Source organism: Rhinatrema bivittatum, chromosome 2, assembly GCF_901001135.1.
Source record: "Rhinatrema bivittatum chromosome 2, aRhiBiv1.1, whole genome shotgun sequence".
NCBI classification, from domain to species: Eukaryota; Metazoa; Chordata; class Amphibia; order Gymnophiona; family Rhinatrematidae; genus Rhinatrema; species Rhinatrema bivittatum.
The window spans coordinates 76,920,321-76,939,563 of NC_042616.1; the positions used below are offsets into that span (position 1 = coordinate 76,920,321).

General features: G+C 41.9%; 1 protein-coding gene across 4 annotated transcripts in view; it reads right to left on the reverse strand.

The window, feature by feature from the left end:
• Window positions 1–19,243, reverse strand: part of MINDY4 (MINDY lysine 48 deubiquitinase 4) — a 459,492-nt gene that overhangs the window by 163,707 nt on the left and 276,542 nt on the right. For 3 of the 4 annotated variants that reach the window (XM_029588354.1, XM_029588352.1, XM_029588355.1), the window contains one exon: window positions 9,239–9,343. In XM_029588354.1, coding sequence (XP_029444214.1) covers window positions 9,239–9,343 — 105 coding nt within the window. The remainder of the gene's footprint in view (window positions 1–9,238; window positions 9,344–19,243) is intronic. The other variant, XM_029588353.1, reaches the window with a different exon arrangement.

Here is a 19,243-nt window from a genome sequence, read left to right on the forward strand (position 1 = left end):
AAAAGACTTGCTCGAGTTAAAAGGCACACATACTTTGTACATGCTGACTTCAGCCCCAAATATTCAAAGCAGACTTATGTGCACAAATTCACTTTGAAAATTAGCGGGATTGGGTGTATCTTTGCACAGCATAGGCATATACATACACAACTGTCTGAGAACAGGTATAAATATCCACATGAACGTTTACACACATACTTTCGAAAATAGAACGTACATGTGTAAATGATTTTTCTGCCCCCAGCTCTGTGCCTGAGAATGCCTCTTTGCAGTATGTACAAAAGTATGCCTAAAATCATTTCCACATGTACTTTTACAGGTGCAACCCACGGATTAGTTATCAAAAAGCCGATTTAGATGCATAAATGCTTTAAAAAATTACCCCCAAAAAGTAAAGCGCAGCTTCCAAAATCTTTTTCTATCAAGGACTACTTTAACATATATGATTACATTTCGCAAATCTCTCTTCATTTTCCTAGGCCCTTCAAACAATTTCTGCACATACAGACATAGTGCATGCCCTCTCCCAGGCCAGTCAGCATTACTGTAAACCTTTGGGTTTGCTCACTCTGCTACTAGCCGGGGTTGGCAGAATGAAGCTTTTCAATCAGCATTGGCTGGTAGACAAGATAGCACCAAACATGTTCATATAAACACCATTGCTCCTTACCTACAGGTAGGTAACATCAGCAAAGTAAGAGATTTTAAAACTGTCAGACTGGTCCTGCCTGCACTATTTGCAGGTCTCTTCAGCTTTTCTTGGCAATTAGCTGCCAATGAGCAAAAACAGTAACTACAACATATGTACCAGGAAATGTTGACACCTCACCTTCTTCTTCTCTTACCTCTCTCTTCTTTTCCTTCCTTTTTCCAGTGTGGGGCTAGCATCATCTCATAGTAACAAATAAATGACAGCAGAAAAACACCAGAATGGCCCATCCAGTCTGCCCAGCAGTGACCCATCCACCCCAAGCAGATGCATAAACAAATTTCCACATGGAACTTGATATCCACGTCCCTTTCGACCATGTTCCTCACCCAATCTCTCAATTGTACCACTATCCTTTTTGGGTTGTAACTGCTGCTCCATGCAGGTTAATCCCGGTCATCATTACTGCTTTTGCCGTTACCAACTGGATAGTTTAATGTGGTCCTTAGATAGGTCCTATTGGGGTTGGTAATGGCTCTGGGAAAGTACCAAGAGGACAGTCAAATATCTAGAGGAAAAAAGTGTCATACATTTTCCATAGATGAACTTGTGGAAGGATCATTACTTAAGATGGCAGAAGATGTGCGCGTGGCATGCACCACCCTCCTGTCTCTGGAAATGTGCTTCCGCCTAGGATACCTCAAGCACATGAGTGGCCTGATTGAGTGGTACACCAGCTGTGATGCAGGAGGGCCAGAGATAGAGTAGTACTTGACCCACCTATTCCCAACCCAACCAATCCGCAGTGGTAGTGATAGTGGGGAATAAGGGGAGTTCCCTTCCTCTGATTTCACAGATGTTGGGACCAGCGTTGGCTCTGACCACATCCTGTCACACCTCTATTGAGTGGAGGCTTCAAACTTGGTAGGGAAGGTGCCTCTTTTCTTCCCTCTGACCCAGGAAGACAGGAGCTGAGGGAATGCTGGCTTCTCAAAAGGAGGAGGGGGGGAAACAATCAATGTCTAGGGCAGTGGATACCCAGCATGTCAAACAGATTGACATCCTGGGGCAGGATAAACAAAGGGCAGGCACTGGGTTTGACTCCATCCCATAACGTGAAACACAGATTTGTCTACTTGTGCAACATTCCCTCTCCAAGTTCCAGGTACCCAGTGCTGTCCTTCCCCTCACACCCCAAGCTGAGGAGAAGAAGGGGGATGGCAGAGCTTTGAAAACTCGAGTGGCCAAACACAACTGGGTGAAGGCTGCCGCAAGTCTCCAGTGACATATGTACCAACAACTAGGCCAGCAGGAGAGAGGTCTGCCCTTCTCGCATCACATCTCAGTGGACAAACTCACACCTAATCATGTTTGATTCCCAGGTGTCCTAGGTCTATACTTTGGGAAAGTCACTATTAGGAGGACAATTTTCAAAGCCATTTACCAGGTAAAATGGCGTGGCTGAAAAGTGCCCTCCCCCACCCACTAAAAAAGTATGCACAGGCTTCCACAGTGCATGTACTTTTAACCAGGCCAAAGAGATTAATCCACACTCTCATCACCTCCTATTTTAGACTACAGAAACCTGCTCCTCACAGGTCTCCCAGTGAACCAACTCTCTCCACTACAATCTATGCAAAATTCAGTTGCATGTCCTTTTAGACCAATTAAAGAGAAGCTTATGGATATATTTAGGATGGGGGAGGAAAAAAGCATGTCTACATGGCATTTTCAAATTAATGTGTGCTATTTTGCGCCCATGTGGCCACCTACAATAATCGCAGTATAATGTACACATCTGCTTTTAGTCGCACACTTTGTGCTTGCTAATTTCCAAAATGGAAACTAAGCATGTGGTTTCCATACGAAAATTGGCTGAAATGTACGTAGGCTAAACAACGCAGGCGGTTCAAAACTGAACCCTGTAAGCCCAAGAAATAAAGTGATTCCTTTTTATAACAAATGGAATGAGAGTCAAGACATCTGTTAGTAATAAAGAGGATCTAGTACAATAAAATTTGGAGGTTAGAAAAAAATACTGAGCAAAAATGTCTTTGGTTTGTTAAAACCAAGATATGCTACAATAGATTGTTTATAAAGAGAGACCAACTTATTATAGTTGTATTTGCTGCATCATTTTTGTGCTGTTTCTTCAATATTGTTCTCTGGTCTGACAAATCAATAAGGAAAGTTTATACGTACCAGATAATTTACTCTGCTATACCAGTCTAGAATGATTGAGTTTAGTTCCTCATCCAGCTGATGAAGCCCATAGAACATTCCTTTATTTTTTTATTACTCCATGACATCCTTACTACATCCGATGACCACAGAACTGACTGAGCCAGTATTCCACTGACAAAGCATACTGAAAACTACGGAAAAGTCCATATACTCTAACCAGAAACAATGTTTTTTATTTTTAAATAGAAGAGGTAGATCCTCTTTGAAAAATGTGAAAACTTTAATAAATTAATAATTAATGTATTTCTTTTAGGCATTTTCTCTCTTCCTGGGTGGGTTTCTGGACTGGTGTAGCAGAAATAAAGGTCGAAGAGAGACCCCGATGTGAGGAATGAGAAATGAGGGATTTTAATTTGTTTTATACACAAGATTGTGTGAAGAAGTTCACACAGGGCTCCTTCTCCGCGATGCTAACCGCAGCGCGGAAAAACGAAGACTGAAGGGAGACCCCTGTGGCTCGAGGGATCAGGGCATGCTGGGCTTGCTCAGTGGGCTCAGAGTGCCAGTCAAACGTTTCTAGAAACTTTGACAGAAAGTTTTCCGTGATAGGGCTCCGTCAGTGACGTCAGCCATATGTGAGGACTAGCATCCTGCTGTCCTGGGATAATTTACTTTAGTCAATATAACGTGCAGGAAATAATGATTTGTTGCCTCAGATGTCCCTCGATTGTAGATTCCATCCTGCTTGATTCTACATGCCATTGCAATAGCATTGTTGCACAGAAATCTCTCTGCCTTACCTTAAAGCTTATTGTATGAAACTTTTCCGTAAGGAATGATTCATTTGAGGAGATAATGATGAGAGAAATTTTCATCTGTTAGGTATTCAATTGTTTCTTATACTGTGTCTCCAAATAGATTTGCGGAGAAGCAAGGAGTTTCAACATTTATTTTCCTTTTCATTTTGTAAACAAGCTCTTTCAGATGGTTTAATCCAAACCATTTTTTTGATCAAGATTGTATAGCTGATGTTTTGGAAATAATATAGATAAAAGCAGCCCTATGTTTCTTCCTTGATATAAGTTTATTGATTATCATCCTATAATGAGGTCATATCCATAACATAGGAGTTGTTCATTAGGGTATTATGTCCTTTGTTAAGAACATTCTGGTGTCATTCCTTGGTGAAGCTGATGTGTATTTAAGTTCAATTAGTTAATTAATTTACTATTGACATTATAGAAAAATGATGTTAGGTACAATTTAATGTGTACATTTTTTTATTTGTATTTATTTATTTAACAATAATTTATATCCCGCCATATAAAAGAATCTGTTCTAGGCAGCTTCCAATAAAACATCCAGTTGCAATCATTCTTCCCACTCCTTCAACAGCTAGAAGATAAGCCCCCTCCCTCCCCCCCCCCCCCCCCCGTTTAGTCCACTCATTCAGATATGTGAATTAGAAATCCTAATAATCACAAACCCAGGATAGCAATAAAGTCTCCAACCATTTTCATTGGGAAAACCAAAATGCAGCTCCATATTTGTGATAGAGGGGCATAGAGACCACCCTATATGCTCTCCGTTGTAGGTGCTCTCCCTCTCTCACACAATTATAGCAGTTATGAAACTTGGGCACTAAAAGTTCAATTTTTAAAGGAATGTGCGTGCACCAATAAATGCGCACATCGGTGTGCGAGCAGAGTTATGTTGTGATTTTATACTGGATGTGCATGTACTTGCATATCATTTAAAATCCCCCTGCCGCGCGTATGTGTTCATGGAATCTTAAGAGGTGGCTCGAGTAAATGTCCTGCGTGTATGTCCGCTAGGGCTTTATGAGCTTTTACACGCATATGCTGGCAGATTTTAAAACATGCTCACGCGAATGAAAAACCAGTTTTTCTAATTAGTCCACCAGTTTGTCCAGTTGATATTGAGGTGTTTAAGACCCCTCTGGTTCTTCATCCTGTAAGCCCCTGACTTGACCCCAAACCTTCATGCTGTGCTGAAAGCCCTAAAACTCGAGATCTCTAAACTTGCTCCTCATCAGGATCTGCAGCAAAGTTATGCGGATAACTCACGGACATGCGCCATGGTCAGCTTTTTTAAAATTCAGAGTTACGCACGTAAATCGTAGACCCACCCCAGAATGCCCATGCCTCATCCCTTTTCCATCCCCTTATTCTTGACATAAGCATGGGTATGTACTCGCGTACTTCGCGGATTCTTAAAATTTGCGCTGCTCACGCAGCCCACATATGCACGTATATGGCTGTTTTTGCGCAAGAAACTGTTGTGTTTGTGGCATTGTGGACCCTTGGTCGCTGTGGAGATGACTCCGCCCACGGGGAGGGGCCCGGTGGTGAACAACAGCGGTAGGCTGAACTCGGATAGCAGACACAGTATGGACGGAGGGATTTTATTGTACTGCTGTAGATAGATGAGACAGGAAGGTAAGGCACTGAGATCCACGAGGTGCCAATACGTTCAACAGGCTCGGATGTATAATCTCACCCAGATGTCCACGATAGGTGGAAGCCCGCAGTGCGGGTAACACCGCGGCTGGTGGGTGGAGCTGGAGCACCGGATCATAGAGGTACTCACAGGAATGTAGGCATCTTCCTGATGAAATTGTGGGACTGAAGGTACGTGGTGCAGGATACATAGGCTGGTAGGCCCTCGAGGAGCGAGTCCCTGATAGTCCAATATCCTGAAAAGGAGAAGAGAGAGAAAGACCCCCGAGGAGCGGTTGTCTTAGTTAGTAGAGGCCCAAAGAGTAGTTGGAAGCAAGAGACCCCCGAGGAGCGGGTATATAGAGCTTCTAGAGGAGCGAGGCCCTTGGAATGAAAGTGTCGTCTAAGCATGCAGCTTAGAGCGGTCAGAGTAGCTAAACCGAAGTCCTTGCTAACTCAAAGGTGGTAGCGAAGCGGAGGCTTGATATACCCGGAGGTATTGACGTCATGAGGTGGGGCTGCCCCCGAGGTTCCCGCCATGATGTGTATTTGAGCGTAGGAGATGTGCGCGCTCGCGCCCTAGGAGGCCACGGGAGTGAGCATGGCGGACTTGAACGCCATGCTAGGTTGGAGATGCCAAGACCCTCGGCACTCGACACCAGAGGCAGCCATTTTGCCCAAGGAGAGAGAAAAAAGGAAGAAAAGAGGTAAGGCAGAGCGGTCGCAGCCATCTGCGACCAACTGACGCAACAGAAACACTTTTAAATTTGATCTGTAAGTTTTTATATTGATACTTCCATTCACTTATATTAGCGAGTCATTATTGATGTGTGCTCAAGGTGGCCAAATTCTTAAAAGCAAGCCTGACGTCCATGTGCTTCACAGATTTCTTGATGACATTAGTTACAGGACTGCCTCCACTTACAAGCTCTCCGTTTAGCAGTAAATAGAAAGTCTACAAGGCTCTTTATTTTGAAGATGTTTAAGCTTGCCACAGCCCTTCAGGTTGGTCGCATACAATCAATGTCTCAGCATTTTGCACGCTGCGGCTGTCTTATATAAAGCTGAACTGCCTGTGGCTTTCGCTGCAACATGTATTACAAATGTCCTGTGTCCTGCCTAGTGAAGCAATCTTATTTGCAGAAGAAGGCAGGGAGGGCGTCCAAGCATATTAGCTTTCCCACATGCACTTCACCGAAAATGCTCTCTGTGCGCCTCCCCCCTCAGTTAGTGTAGAACTGCTCACTAAAAATGATAATTTAAGCATAATCACTCCTCAGCTCTATCACTATGTGCCACAGTATTCCAGTGAGGTGTTTGATATGGAAAAAGATAAAACAAGAAAATCACATGTAAAAGTCTTAAATAGTTAACCACAAACTAGACATTCCTTCCCCACACTGGAGCCAATAGTGGTATGTCCTATTGCAGGGTCTGCATAAACCCATGTATCTTTTCTTTATTCATCAGGAATTGCATTTTCCTTCATAGTAGACTCTCAGTTTTATTTATTTATTTATTTATTTATGGTTTTTATATACCGATCTTCTTACATTATATGTAAATCAAATCGGTTTACAGAGAACAGTTGAATAAGCTTGCTTCTGGGCAATTACATATAACAAAGAACTTTTTTGAGTAACATATTGTATAACTTTTTGAGTAACATTTAAACATAAGAGCAAAAAATACATGGCTAAACATAAACATAAGAACAAAATATACATGGCACAACAAAGTCTTTTGCGGGAAATAGCACTGCAAATCGGATCCCCCATCTGTGGAAGTCAGAACACATGTGTGAGAGATCCCTGCGATGTGCTGCCACCTGTCCTAAATAGTCATTAAATAACAGGATTCCGATTCCTTCATACTCTTTTATGCCCTTAACCAGATACGTGGCCAAGATCCTGGTTCAGTCCGCCCAATTGAGGATTCGAACAAACACTGGTCTTGGGCAGTTACTATCCTCTCTAATCGACCCTATGCGATGAGCTCTCTCGCACACAATAGGTCTCATTGTGACGTCCAGGCCTAAGGCCTCTGGCAACCACTTTTCAAAATAAGATGGATGTTTCCCTGTCCTTTACTGCCTCTGGAAGATCTATGATTCTTAAATTGTTCCTTCAGTTTCTATTTTCCTGGTCTTTTATTTTTTCTATCAGTTCAGCATTCTCTTTCTGTAATGCTTGATTCTGATAATCCACTCTATACATGTGGTCCTCCCGTGCAGATAAGAACATAAGAACATAAGAAATTGCCATGCTGGATCAGACCAAGGGTCCATCAAGCCCAGCATCCTGTTTCCAACAGAGGCCAAACCAGGCCACAAGAACCTGATAGCCTCTGCTCTACCTTCATTAGATGCTATACCTATATTTCTGAGTTTTATTTGATTTTGTTGATGGTGGATTGACTCTTAGATAACCAATACTACAACACAGCAGAGACTTTTTTGGAGACAGTGAGAATCTCTTCATCTGAAACAATCGCTAATACCTTTTCTGCTTCAGCTCTGATAGAGTTAGCCACCATTTTAGCTTAAGCCTGTTGGCTTTTTTGCATACTGCTCAAGGTTTCCCGCTCATATCTTGCTGCTGTTGTATTACAAAGAGTCTATTAGGTACCCTATCTAGTAATAGTATAATTAACAGCATTTAAGATGCTGGTGAGTCACACTGGTGGTAATTGATGGGGGTTCCACAAAGCACTCCCTTCCTGCATCTGCTCAGTCAAATTCCATTACTGGAAGTCTCCTTTTATTTTTGTTTTAACCAGCAAGTAAATAAAGGCAGTGAAGATTTAAAAGTCTTTTAAGAGGATCCTCTTCCTCCTTTCCTTAATATATGTATATCTGCTCTAAATTGGCTCAAACAAGGACCCTCTAATGGGAATGGGAGCATAATAAAATGATCATTATTCTGTAAAAATTAAAGATTCATAGCCCAAACATCTTTTTTATTATATTCAAATCATATGCTAGACCAGTAAGATAAATACTGCTGCTCCATCAGTAGTTCTTCCATCAGCTGAAGGTGCAATGAATATAGTAGTGATATCACAGATTGATTTAAAAAAAAAAAAAAAAAAAAAAAAAAAAAAAGAATGTCCTCTGTCTCCATTAGATGGATGAGGGACTAAACCTAATTGTTCTGGTATGGTGTAGCAGAAAGAAAAGGAATAACTTCTCAGGCAAATATGCAAAGGGTATGAATCATGAAAAGCTTCCATGCTTGACCCAGAGAGTATTCCACGATACGGAGCTTGCCATTCATAATATTCACTTAGTTCTCAATGCATTTCCCATGGAGTAACAAAGATAGGTCACTTGCATTTTGTACAGCAGCCAGAAAAACTTCAAAAGATAAAGCTTTAATCCTCCATGTGCACAAGGCACACAATTTGTTATAAATTACCCATTTATTGTAAATAGGTAGCTACTGTATTTAATTGCAAAGGGTAGGGATGCTATTTAATATTAAATTGTGATTGAGCAATTATTTTGTTAATTTGTAAATAAGCATCCATAACAAAATTAAGAAAGGAGCAGTTATGATATAACAGACATTCCTTTATTTCTCACAAGTAAAAAATCAGAGTTCAATTAAGTTCTTTTTCTCTTCAGAACAGGAAATGATGTGAGTGATCACTGAAATTAGCACTGCACTCCTTTCCTTAGGCTGTTCCCTGTGGATTTCTTTACTTTTTCAGAAGGGATTGCACATTGAACAATTCACAGTTCCATCACGTGGACAAAATGGCTTCTGCTATGAAAGCAAACATACATGTAATTGCACAATCTACGATTAAGAACCAAGTGACCATTTCACACAAAGCAAAGCAATTGGAGCTTATACAGTAATCTAGCATATCATAAACAGAAAAGAAACGATTAACCTGAACTTTACTTAGAAGCATGAAGCAAATAGGAAAAAGTCTTACTTACAATGCCACAACTGCATTATTTCTGTTGCCTGCATGCCACAAAACATCTGCAATAGCCATGAGAAGACATTTCGTCCTATGGGCATCTGAAGGCTGCAGACACCTGCTAATGTATATAAAATTCAATATAACAAATTTAGCTTCTGAAAAAACTAAAATAAAAAACAAAAACATCTCCCAACATTATCAAAAGTTCCACTGCAGAATGGCAGAAACCAAGTTGAAGCTTGTTGATCATTTGACACTTACACACTAAACTGGTGCCCTTAAATTTTTTTGGGGAGAACATTGTTCAATAGATTGTTGCCACAATGCCTATGAAGTTTGATGACATATCTAAAATCAGAGGTCCAAAGCAAGTTTTGTGCCCTGGCTTATACCTTATTATACACAACATGTGTTTAAGACAACATACTTTCTAACATATGGACCACACACAGATCATGACATTACAAGTACATAAAATTATTCCATATCACATACCCAGTGTTATTTCTAAACCTTATATCCACATTCATGCTTTATCCTTCATTCACACTACCCATACCACACATCATACACACCATTCACCATATATCATATCCAACTTAAAATATTCCCCACATATATTAAAATATAAAACCATTGAAACAATCACTGTTTGCTTGACTTGTATGCTCTATTATTCTGGATTTCTACTATATATAGATGCTGTTTCTGCTATGTTTAAATGCCGTTTCTGCGGTGTAAACCATCCCTTAACAATATGTGGGTATGTTAACGAGGAGACTTTAAAGGTTTTAACAGTTAATGCATTGTCGCACACTGTACTTTCCCTACAAGTATATTGACCCCACTGATTGTCATTCTCGAACATCCCATGGGCTCGCATTAATATAGATCTAAGGTTCTTCCCCTTCTTCATAGCAAAAACGGGGGTTTCTGTAAATCCCAGGAGGGCTTTCAAAATAGGCCAATATTTAAGGATGATCTTCTTAATATGGCTGGACTTCGATGAGAATGGTAAGCTACAAATTGGTCTATTAAGTTGATTATGGGGTGCTGCTACCAATAAATTTTGACTATTTGCATAGGGTGCTCTCTTATATGCATGTTTTATGCATTTGGTAGGATATCAACGACTACTAAATTTTTCCATAAGTGTCTTCGCACATGTTTTATAATCATGCACAGACGAACATATGCATCTGTACCTAAGGAATTGGCTAATAGGTATGCTATCTTTTAATTTCCATGGATGAAAACTATGAAAATGCAAAGTGGTATTCCTGTCAGTAGGTTTAACGTATACTGTAGTATTAACTTAATGTTCTGTAACTGGATCATAATATCTAGATATGGCACTTGAGTCAAACTAGATTGCAAAGTAAATACTAAATTAGAGTCACATGAATTCATGTAACTTCCAAATTTAATAAGTTCAGACTCTTCCCCACTCCAGAGCCAAAACAAATCATCAATGTATCTCTTATAGAAATATACATCATGAAAGAATTCTGATGAATAAAGATATTTTTCCTCGTATGATGCCACATATAGGCAAGCTATTGAGGGGGCCCTGAAACTGGAAATAAAATTGAGATATCACAATCTCTGCTAACTGCATAACCACAATTTTTCTATGACCACATATATGAAATTCAGTTAGAGAAGCATCAATGATTTTAAGAGCATCTTGTTGAGGGATATTAGTGTATAGGGCTGTGATGTTAGCAGTGACCAATGTATACATATCTGGTACACATCCTAGATCTTCAATCATACTTATAAACTGGGTAGAGTCCCTAATGTATGACTTGATTCTCTTAACTAATGGCTTCAAATACCGACCCAATGCCAGATACTATGGGACGACCTGGAGGATTTTTAAGAGATTTGTGTATTTTAGGGGCAAAGTAAATATATGGTGTGCTGAATGAAACTATCTGGAGGAACCTATATTCCTTCTTAGATATACTCTTCTCTCACACAGCCAAATCCAAAATGTTTGAAATTTGAGTAAGTATCTCATTGCCTGGATCATAGTCAATTTTCTCATAGAACATTTGATTATTCGGTTGTTACCATGCTTCTGATTCATAAGCTTTTCCATCTAATAAACATGATAGTTTCTCAACAAGGATAGAGCTGAAAAAAATTCTTTAGAAGACTTAGATTGACAGATTATTTTGGCCCACAAGAAATGGCCCCTGCAAATAAAGTTTTAGCGAAATCCTCAGGATGAATGCCCCCGGAACCCCCTAATACTCTTATCATAACATTTGAATCCTTGGAGGTAAATGATGTTGAGTCCTAAAAAGAATGGGTCAAATATAACATATCTAGGGAAGAGAAAATAGAAAAATTTAGTAATCGTGGATATCCTACCAAGTGCATAAAACATGCATATAAGAGAGCACTCTATGCAAATAGACAAATTTATTGGTAGCAGCACCCCATAATCAACTTAATAGACCAATTTGTAGCTTACCATTTTCGTCGAAGTCCAGCCATATTAAGAAGATCATCCTTAAATATTGGCCTATTTTGAAAGCCCTCCCGGGATTTACAGAAACCCCCATTCTCGCTATGAAGCAGGGGAAGAACCTTAGATCTATGTTAACGCAAGCCCATGGGACGTTCGAGAATGACAATCGTAGGGAAAGTATGGTGTACGACAATGCATTAACTGTTAAAACCTTTAAAGTCTCCTCGTTAACATCCCACATATTATTAAGGGACGGTTTACATGTAATTCCACCGGAGTAATATACGCTATTACATGTCCCTGGTGATTTACTATATATAGGCCATACTAAATGTCAAATTAAAACCAGAATTATTGAACACAAAAGTAGACTAAGGACAGGTAAAACAGGAGCGCCTTTGGTATCACACTTGTAAGAAGCCTGGCTCTCAGAGAACGAGTCTGATCTCTGGAGGCTAGAGTGGCAGACCTGGAAAAGCTGAGGCAGACAGAGAGGTATATAGATGAGACCTTCAGGGACATAGTAGCAAAGTCCCAACTTCAGACTGGCAGCCCTGGTGCTGCCTTGGAGGAAGAAGGTCTCATGATTGGAGAGCATCAACCGGGTGCAGTAGGAAAGGATCCTGTAGCAAGGACCTGCTCTCCAGGTGATGCATTGTCCTTTCGCATTGAGGATATCTCCTCAAGGCCTACTGCCCAGGAAGGAAGGGTTAGGTTGGCTGTCATAGTTGGTGATTCGATTATTAGGAATGTAGACAGCTGGGTGGCTGGTGGGTGTGAGGATCGCCTGGTAACATGCCTACCTGGTGCGAAGGTGGCGGACCTCACGCGTCACCAAGATAGGATTTTAGACAGTGCTGGGGAAGAGCCGGCTGTCGGGTACATGAGGGCACCAACAACATAGGAAAATGTGGGAGGGAGGTCCTGGAAGCCAAATTTAGGCTCTTAGGTATAAAGCTTAAATCCAGAACCTCCAGGGTAGCATTCTCTGAAATGCTCCCTGGTCCATGCGCAAGTCACCAGAGGCAGGCAGAGCTCCGGAGTCTCAATGCGTGGATGAGACAATGCTGCAAGGAAGAGGGATTCAGTTTTGTTAGAAACTGGGGAACCTTTTGGGGAAGGGGGAGTCTCTTCCGAAGGGATGGGCTCCACCTTAACCAGGGTGGAACCAGACTGCTGGCGCTAACCTTTAAAAAGAAGATAGAGCAGCTTTTAAACTAGAACAAAGGGGAAAGCCGACAGTCGCTCAGCAGTGCATGGTTTGGAGAGAGGTATCTTCAAAGAATACTAATGATGCATTAGAATTAGGGCATCCTGACAGTAAGGTTCCAATAATAAGAAAAGTAGTCTAAGTGCCTGAAACTAAAAACTCACCTGAGCTAAAAAATTCTAACTTATCCCGATCAATTAAAAAGCAGAATGAAAATACAAACAAAAAACAAACTTTGAAATGTTTGTATGCTAATGCGAGAAGTCTAAGAAGTAAGATGGGAGTATTAGAATGTAAAGCAGTGAATGATGACATGGACTTAATTGGCATCTCAGAGACATGGTAGAAGGAGGACAACCAATGGGACAGTACTATACCGGGGTACAAATTATATCGCAATGACAGAGAGGAGCATCCGGGAGGCGGTGTGGTGCTTTATGTCCGGGATGGCATAGAGTCCAACAGGATAAACATCCTGCATGAGACTAAATGCAAAATTGAATCTTTATGGGTAGAAATCCCTTGTGTGTCGGGGAAGACTATAGTGATAGGAGTATACTATCGTCCACCTGGTCAAGATGGTGAAACGGACAGTGAAATGCTAAGAGAAATTAGGGAAGCTAACCAAATTGGTAGTGCGGTAATAATGGGAGACTTCAATTACCCCAATATTGACTGGGTAAATGTATCATCGGGACACGCTAGAGAGATAACGTTCCTGGATGGAATAAATGATAGCTTTATGGAGCAATTGGTTCAGGAACTGACGAGAGAGGGAGCAATTTTAGATCTAATTCTCAGTGGAGCACAGGATTTGGTGAGAGAGGTAACAGTGGTAGGGCCGCTTGGCAATAGTGATCATAATATGATCAAATTTGAATTAATGACTGGAAGAGGAACAGTATGCAAATCCATGGCTCTGGTGCTAAACTTTCAAAAGGGAAACTGATAAAATGAGAAAAATTGTTAGAAAAAAACTGAAAGGAGCAGCTACAAAAGTAAAATGTGTGCAAGAGGCGTGGTCATTATTAAAAAATATCTTTCTAGAAGCACAGTCCAGATGTATTCCACACATAAAGAAAGGTGGAAAGAAGGCAAAACGATTACAGGCATGGTTAAAAGGGGAGGTGAAAGAAGATATTTTAGCCAAAAGATCTTCATTCAAAAATTGGAAGAAGGATCCAACAGAAGAAAATAGGATAATGCATAAACGTTGGCAAGTTAAATGTAAGACATTGCAAAGACAGGCTAAGAGAGAATTTGAAAAGAAGTTGGCCGTAGAGGCAAAAACTCACAGTAAAAACCTTTTTACATATATCCGAAGCAGAAAGCCTGTGAGGGAGTAAGTTGGATGATCGAGGGGTTAAAGGGGCACTGGATTTATTTGCTTCAGTGTTTACTGAAGAGGATGTTGGAGAAGGTTTTCATGGGTAATGATTCAGATGGACTGAATCAAATCACGGTGAACCTAGAAGATATGGTAGAACTGATTGACAAACTGAAGAGTAGTAAATCACCTGGACCAGATGGTATACACCCCAGAGTTCTGAAGGAACTAAAAAATGAAATTTCAGACCTATTAGGAAACATTTGTAACCTATCATTAAAATCATCCATTGAACCTGAAGACTGGAGGATAGTTAATGTAACTCCAATATTTAAAAAGGGCTCCAGGGGCGATCTGGGAAACTACAGACCAGTTAGCCTGACTTCAGTGCCAGAAAACATAGTGGAAAGTGTTCTAAACATCAAAATCACAGAACATATAGAAAGACATGGTTTTATGGAACAAAGTCAGCATGGCTTTACCCAAGGCAAGTCTTGCCTCACAAATCTGCTTCACTTTTTTGAAGGAGTTAATAAACATGTGGATAAAGGTGAACTGGTAGATGTAGTATACTTGGATTTTCAGAAGGCGTTTGACAAAGATCCTCATGAGAGCCTTCTAGGAAATGTAAAAGGTCATGGGATAGGTGGCGATGTCCTTTCGTGGACTGCAAACTGGCTAAAAGACAGGAAACAGAGAGTAGGATTAAATGAACAATTTTCTCAGTGGAAAGGAGTGGGCAGTGGAGTGCCTCAGGGATCTGTATTGGGACCCTTACTTTTCAATATATTTATAAATGATATGGAAAAAAATACGACAAGTGAGATAATCAAATTTGCAGATGATACAAAACTGTTCAGAGTAGTTAAATCATAAGCAGATTGTGATAAATTGCAGGAAGACCTTGTGAGACTGGAAAATTGGGCATCAAAATGGCAGATGAAATTTAATGTGGATAAGTGCAAGGTGATGCATATAGGGAAAAATAACCCATGCTATAGTTACACAATGTTAGGTTCCATATTAGGTGCTACAACCCAAGAAAGAGATCTAGGCGTCATAGTGGATAACACATTGAAATCGTGGGTTCAGTGTGCTGCGGCAGTCAAAAAAGCAAACAGAATGTTGGGAATTATTAGAAAGGGAATTGTGAATAAAACGGAAAATGTCATAATGCCTCTGTATCGCTCCATGGTGAGACCGCACCTTGAATACTGTGTACAATTCTGGTCGCAACATCTCAAAAAAGATTTTATTTATTTATTTAACACTTTTCTATACCGACCTTCATGGTAATAACCATATCAGATCGGTTTACATAGAACGGGGTAAGAACTTTAACAATAAACAATCATTTAACAGAAGGAGCAAAGTTACAATCAACAAGGTGGATAAACTTGGAAGCAAAGGTAGCTGGAAAAAAAGAGTAGGAGGCTGCAGATAACCAAGAACAAAATAAGTTTACAAATTAGTAGTTTGTACATATTGGCTGCGTAGAGGTTCCTAGTTCCAGATATAATTGCGATGGAGAAGGTACAGAGAAAGGCTACCAAAATGATAAGGGGAATGGAACAGCTCCCCTATGAAGAAAGACTAAAGAGCTTAGGACTTTTCAGCTTGGAGAAGAGACGGCTGAGGGGGGATATGATAGAAGTGTTTAAAATCATGAGAAAGACTAGGGGCACTGCATGAAGTAAGCATGTGGCACATTTAAAACTAATCAGAGAAAGTTCTTTTTTACTCAACGCACAATTAAACTCTGGAATTTGTTGCCAGAGGATGTGGTTAGTGCAGTTAGTATAGCTGTGTTTAAAAAAGGATTGGATAAGTTCTTGGAGGAGAAGTCCATTACCCGCTATTAATTAAGTTGACTTAGAAAATAGCCACTGCTATTACTAGCAACGGTAACATGGAATAGACTTAGGTTTTGGGTACTTGCCAGATTCTTATGGCCTGGATTGGCCACTGTTGGAAACAGGATGCTGGGCTTGATGGACCCTTGGTCTGACCCAGTATGGCATGTTCTTATGTTCTTATGATAGACGAAGTTTTGAGGCCTGACTCTGACAGGTGCCAGAGATGGTCCAGAAACTTCAGTGTGGAGCAAGTGAAGGGATCAATGGACATGGAAGTACACCATACTGTAAACCTGTTCCACTTGTAACGATAAGACTGCCTTGTGGAAGGCTTTCGTGAAGCTACTAGGACACGGGAAACCGGCTCTGAAAGGTTAAGAGGTTGAGGTATTAACCTTTCAACATCCAGGCAATCAGAGAGAGGGCCTGGAGGTTGGGGTGACAAAGGCAGCCGTTGTTCTGAGTGATCAGAAGTGGGTCCTTCCCCCGAGGAATGTACCAGTGTACTGATAGGTCGTGGAGAATTGGAAATCAGACCTGGCATGGCCAATGAGGAGCTATCAGTCCCTTCGCAACTTCATGACAGTCTTTGAAATGAGTGGAAGTGGAGGGTACGTATAAAGGAGATCGCTGGCCCACGAGAGGGAGAAAGCATCTCTTGGCTGCAGGTGTTGGCTGCGAGTGAGAGAGCAGAAGTTCCCTACTTTGCGGTTGTGAATTGACGCAAAGAGGTCTATGTGAGTTTAACCCCAATGTTGGAATAGTGAGTCCGCTACAGTGGGGTTGAGGGACCACTCGTGCAGTTGAAAAGTGTGACTCAGCTTGTCTGCCAACACATTGTCCACTCCCGGCAAGTAGGTGGCCTTGAGATACATCGAGTGGGAAAGGGCCTCCACCCATATCTGTGCAGCTTCCTGACACAGAAGGTAGGAGCCCGTTCCCCCTTGCTTGTTGATGTACTACATGGCCACCTGGCTGTCTGTTTGAGTCAGGATGACCTGGTTGGAAAGGTGATCCTGAAAAGCCCTGAGAGCATATCTGATTGCACGAAGCTCCAGGAAATTTATTTGGTGTTTGGCTTCCTCTGGAGACCAAATGCCCTGAGTTTGCAGGTTTCCAACATGTGCACCCCAGCCCAGGCTGGAAGCATCTGTTGTCAAGGTTATTTGAGGTTCTGGAACCTGAAATGGAAGGCCTTTTAGCAGATTGAATTGGTCTGCCCACCAGGCCAGCGATAAGCGGAGCTGTTTGGTAATGTGGAAAATGGTGGACATTGGCTGAGAACACTGAAGCCACTGCAATTTTAGAGTCCACTGCATTACTCTCATGGCAAGGCGAGCCATGGGAGTGACATGCACCGAGGATGCCATATGCCCCAGTAAGACCAAAAAATGACGTGAAGTTGTATGTTGTCGAGACTGCAATCGATGGGCCAGAGAAGCGAGAGTGAAAGCTCGATCCCGAGGTAGGAAGACTTTCGCTTTTGGAGTGTCCAAGTTGGCCCCTATGAACTACAGGGTTTGAGAAGGAACTAGCCTGGATTTTGGATAGTTTATGAGGAACCCTAGGGAGATCAGGGTATGCAAAGTGAGACATAGGGACATCAGTGCAGTTTGCTGAATGGGAGCCCTGATCAACCAATCGTCGAGATGGGGTAGACATGGACACTTTGATTCCTGAGAAAGGCAGCTACCACTACGAAGCACTTGGTGAAGACTCGTGGGGCAGATGCTAGGCCAAATGGTAACACTCGATATTGGAAGTGTTTTGGGCCTACTAGGAACCGTAGGAATCTGCGATGTGATGGAGTAATTGAAATGTGTGTGTAGGCATCCTGGAGGTCTAGAGAGCACAGCCAGTCTTCCCTTTGGAGAAGGGGAAGAAGAGAACCCAAGTTCACCATCTTGAACTTTTCTCTTTATACATATTTGTTTAAGGTGCGAAGATCCAATATTGGGCGAACACCACCTGACTTTTTTGGTATCAGGAAATACCGGGAATAGAACCCCTGCCCCTGTTGGGAGAGGGGCACTGGCTCTATTGCTCAGGACTGGAGGAGGAGGGAGACTTCCTGCTCCAGGAGTGATGCGTGGTCGGATGTTCCCCACATCAGCCGAGATGGAGAATCCGGTGGAACAGAGAGACAGCTGAGGTGGTAAGCTTGAGTTATTACAGCGAGTACCCACTGATCTGTGGTGACTGTGTGACAAGGTTTGGAGAAGTGGCATAACCGGCCTCCGATGGGAATAGCCGGGAGTGGAGGCTGGGTACTGCTCTCTAAGAAGGAGTCAAAAGCCAGATGCTGGACCTGGCTGGGGGGCTGGCTGTGACTTCTCTATTCGAGGTTACCTGGGTTGGCTTTTTTGGTAAGGCTTAGAAGGACGACCCCTGGACACTGGGGTAGACTTTGCCGGTAGACTTGTCTCTTGGAGTCTCTCCTAAAGGATCTTTTGGAAGAGAAAGAGAGATCAGAAGGCAGTAAGGAGAGCTGGCACAGAATCTCTTGGTGGTCCTTGAGCTGCGCCACTGCTTCTTGAATCCTTTCTCCAAAAAGATTATCCCCAGCACAGGGCAAGTCAGCTAATCTGTCCTGTATTTCTGGTCTGAGGTCTGAAGACTTTAGCCAGGCCCATCTCCTCACACTAATTCCTGCCGCCGAAACTCTGGAGGCGGTGTCAAAGATGTCATATGCAGACCGTACTTCATGTCTGCCAGCATCTAGGCCTTTTTGTGCTAGGGCATGAAGCTGGTCCTGCAATTGCAGAGGTAAGGCTTCAGCAAATTCCTGAATCTTCGTGAACAGGGCCTGTTGTATTGGGACATGTACAATTGATAGGAAGCAATGTGAGAGATGAGCATTGAGCCATGGAATACACATCTTCCAAATGCATCCATGAATTTTTGTTCCTTTCCTGGAGGAATGGAAGAATGAGGTTTGGAGTGTCATGCCCTCTTCTAGGCTGGCTCCACAACCACTGAGTGATGATCTAATTGAGTTCTCTGGAAGCCAGGGGCTGAATGAACTAAATAGGCAACATCTGCCATATGGTTGACAGGTGCCACAGAGCCAGGGTGCTCCCAATTTCTCTTTAAAAGGTCCAGAAGGATTTCATGAATAGGGATAGACATGATTTCCTTTGGAGCAT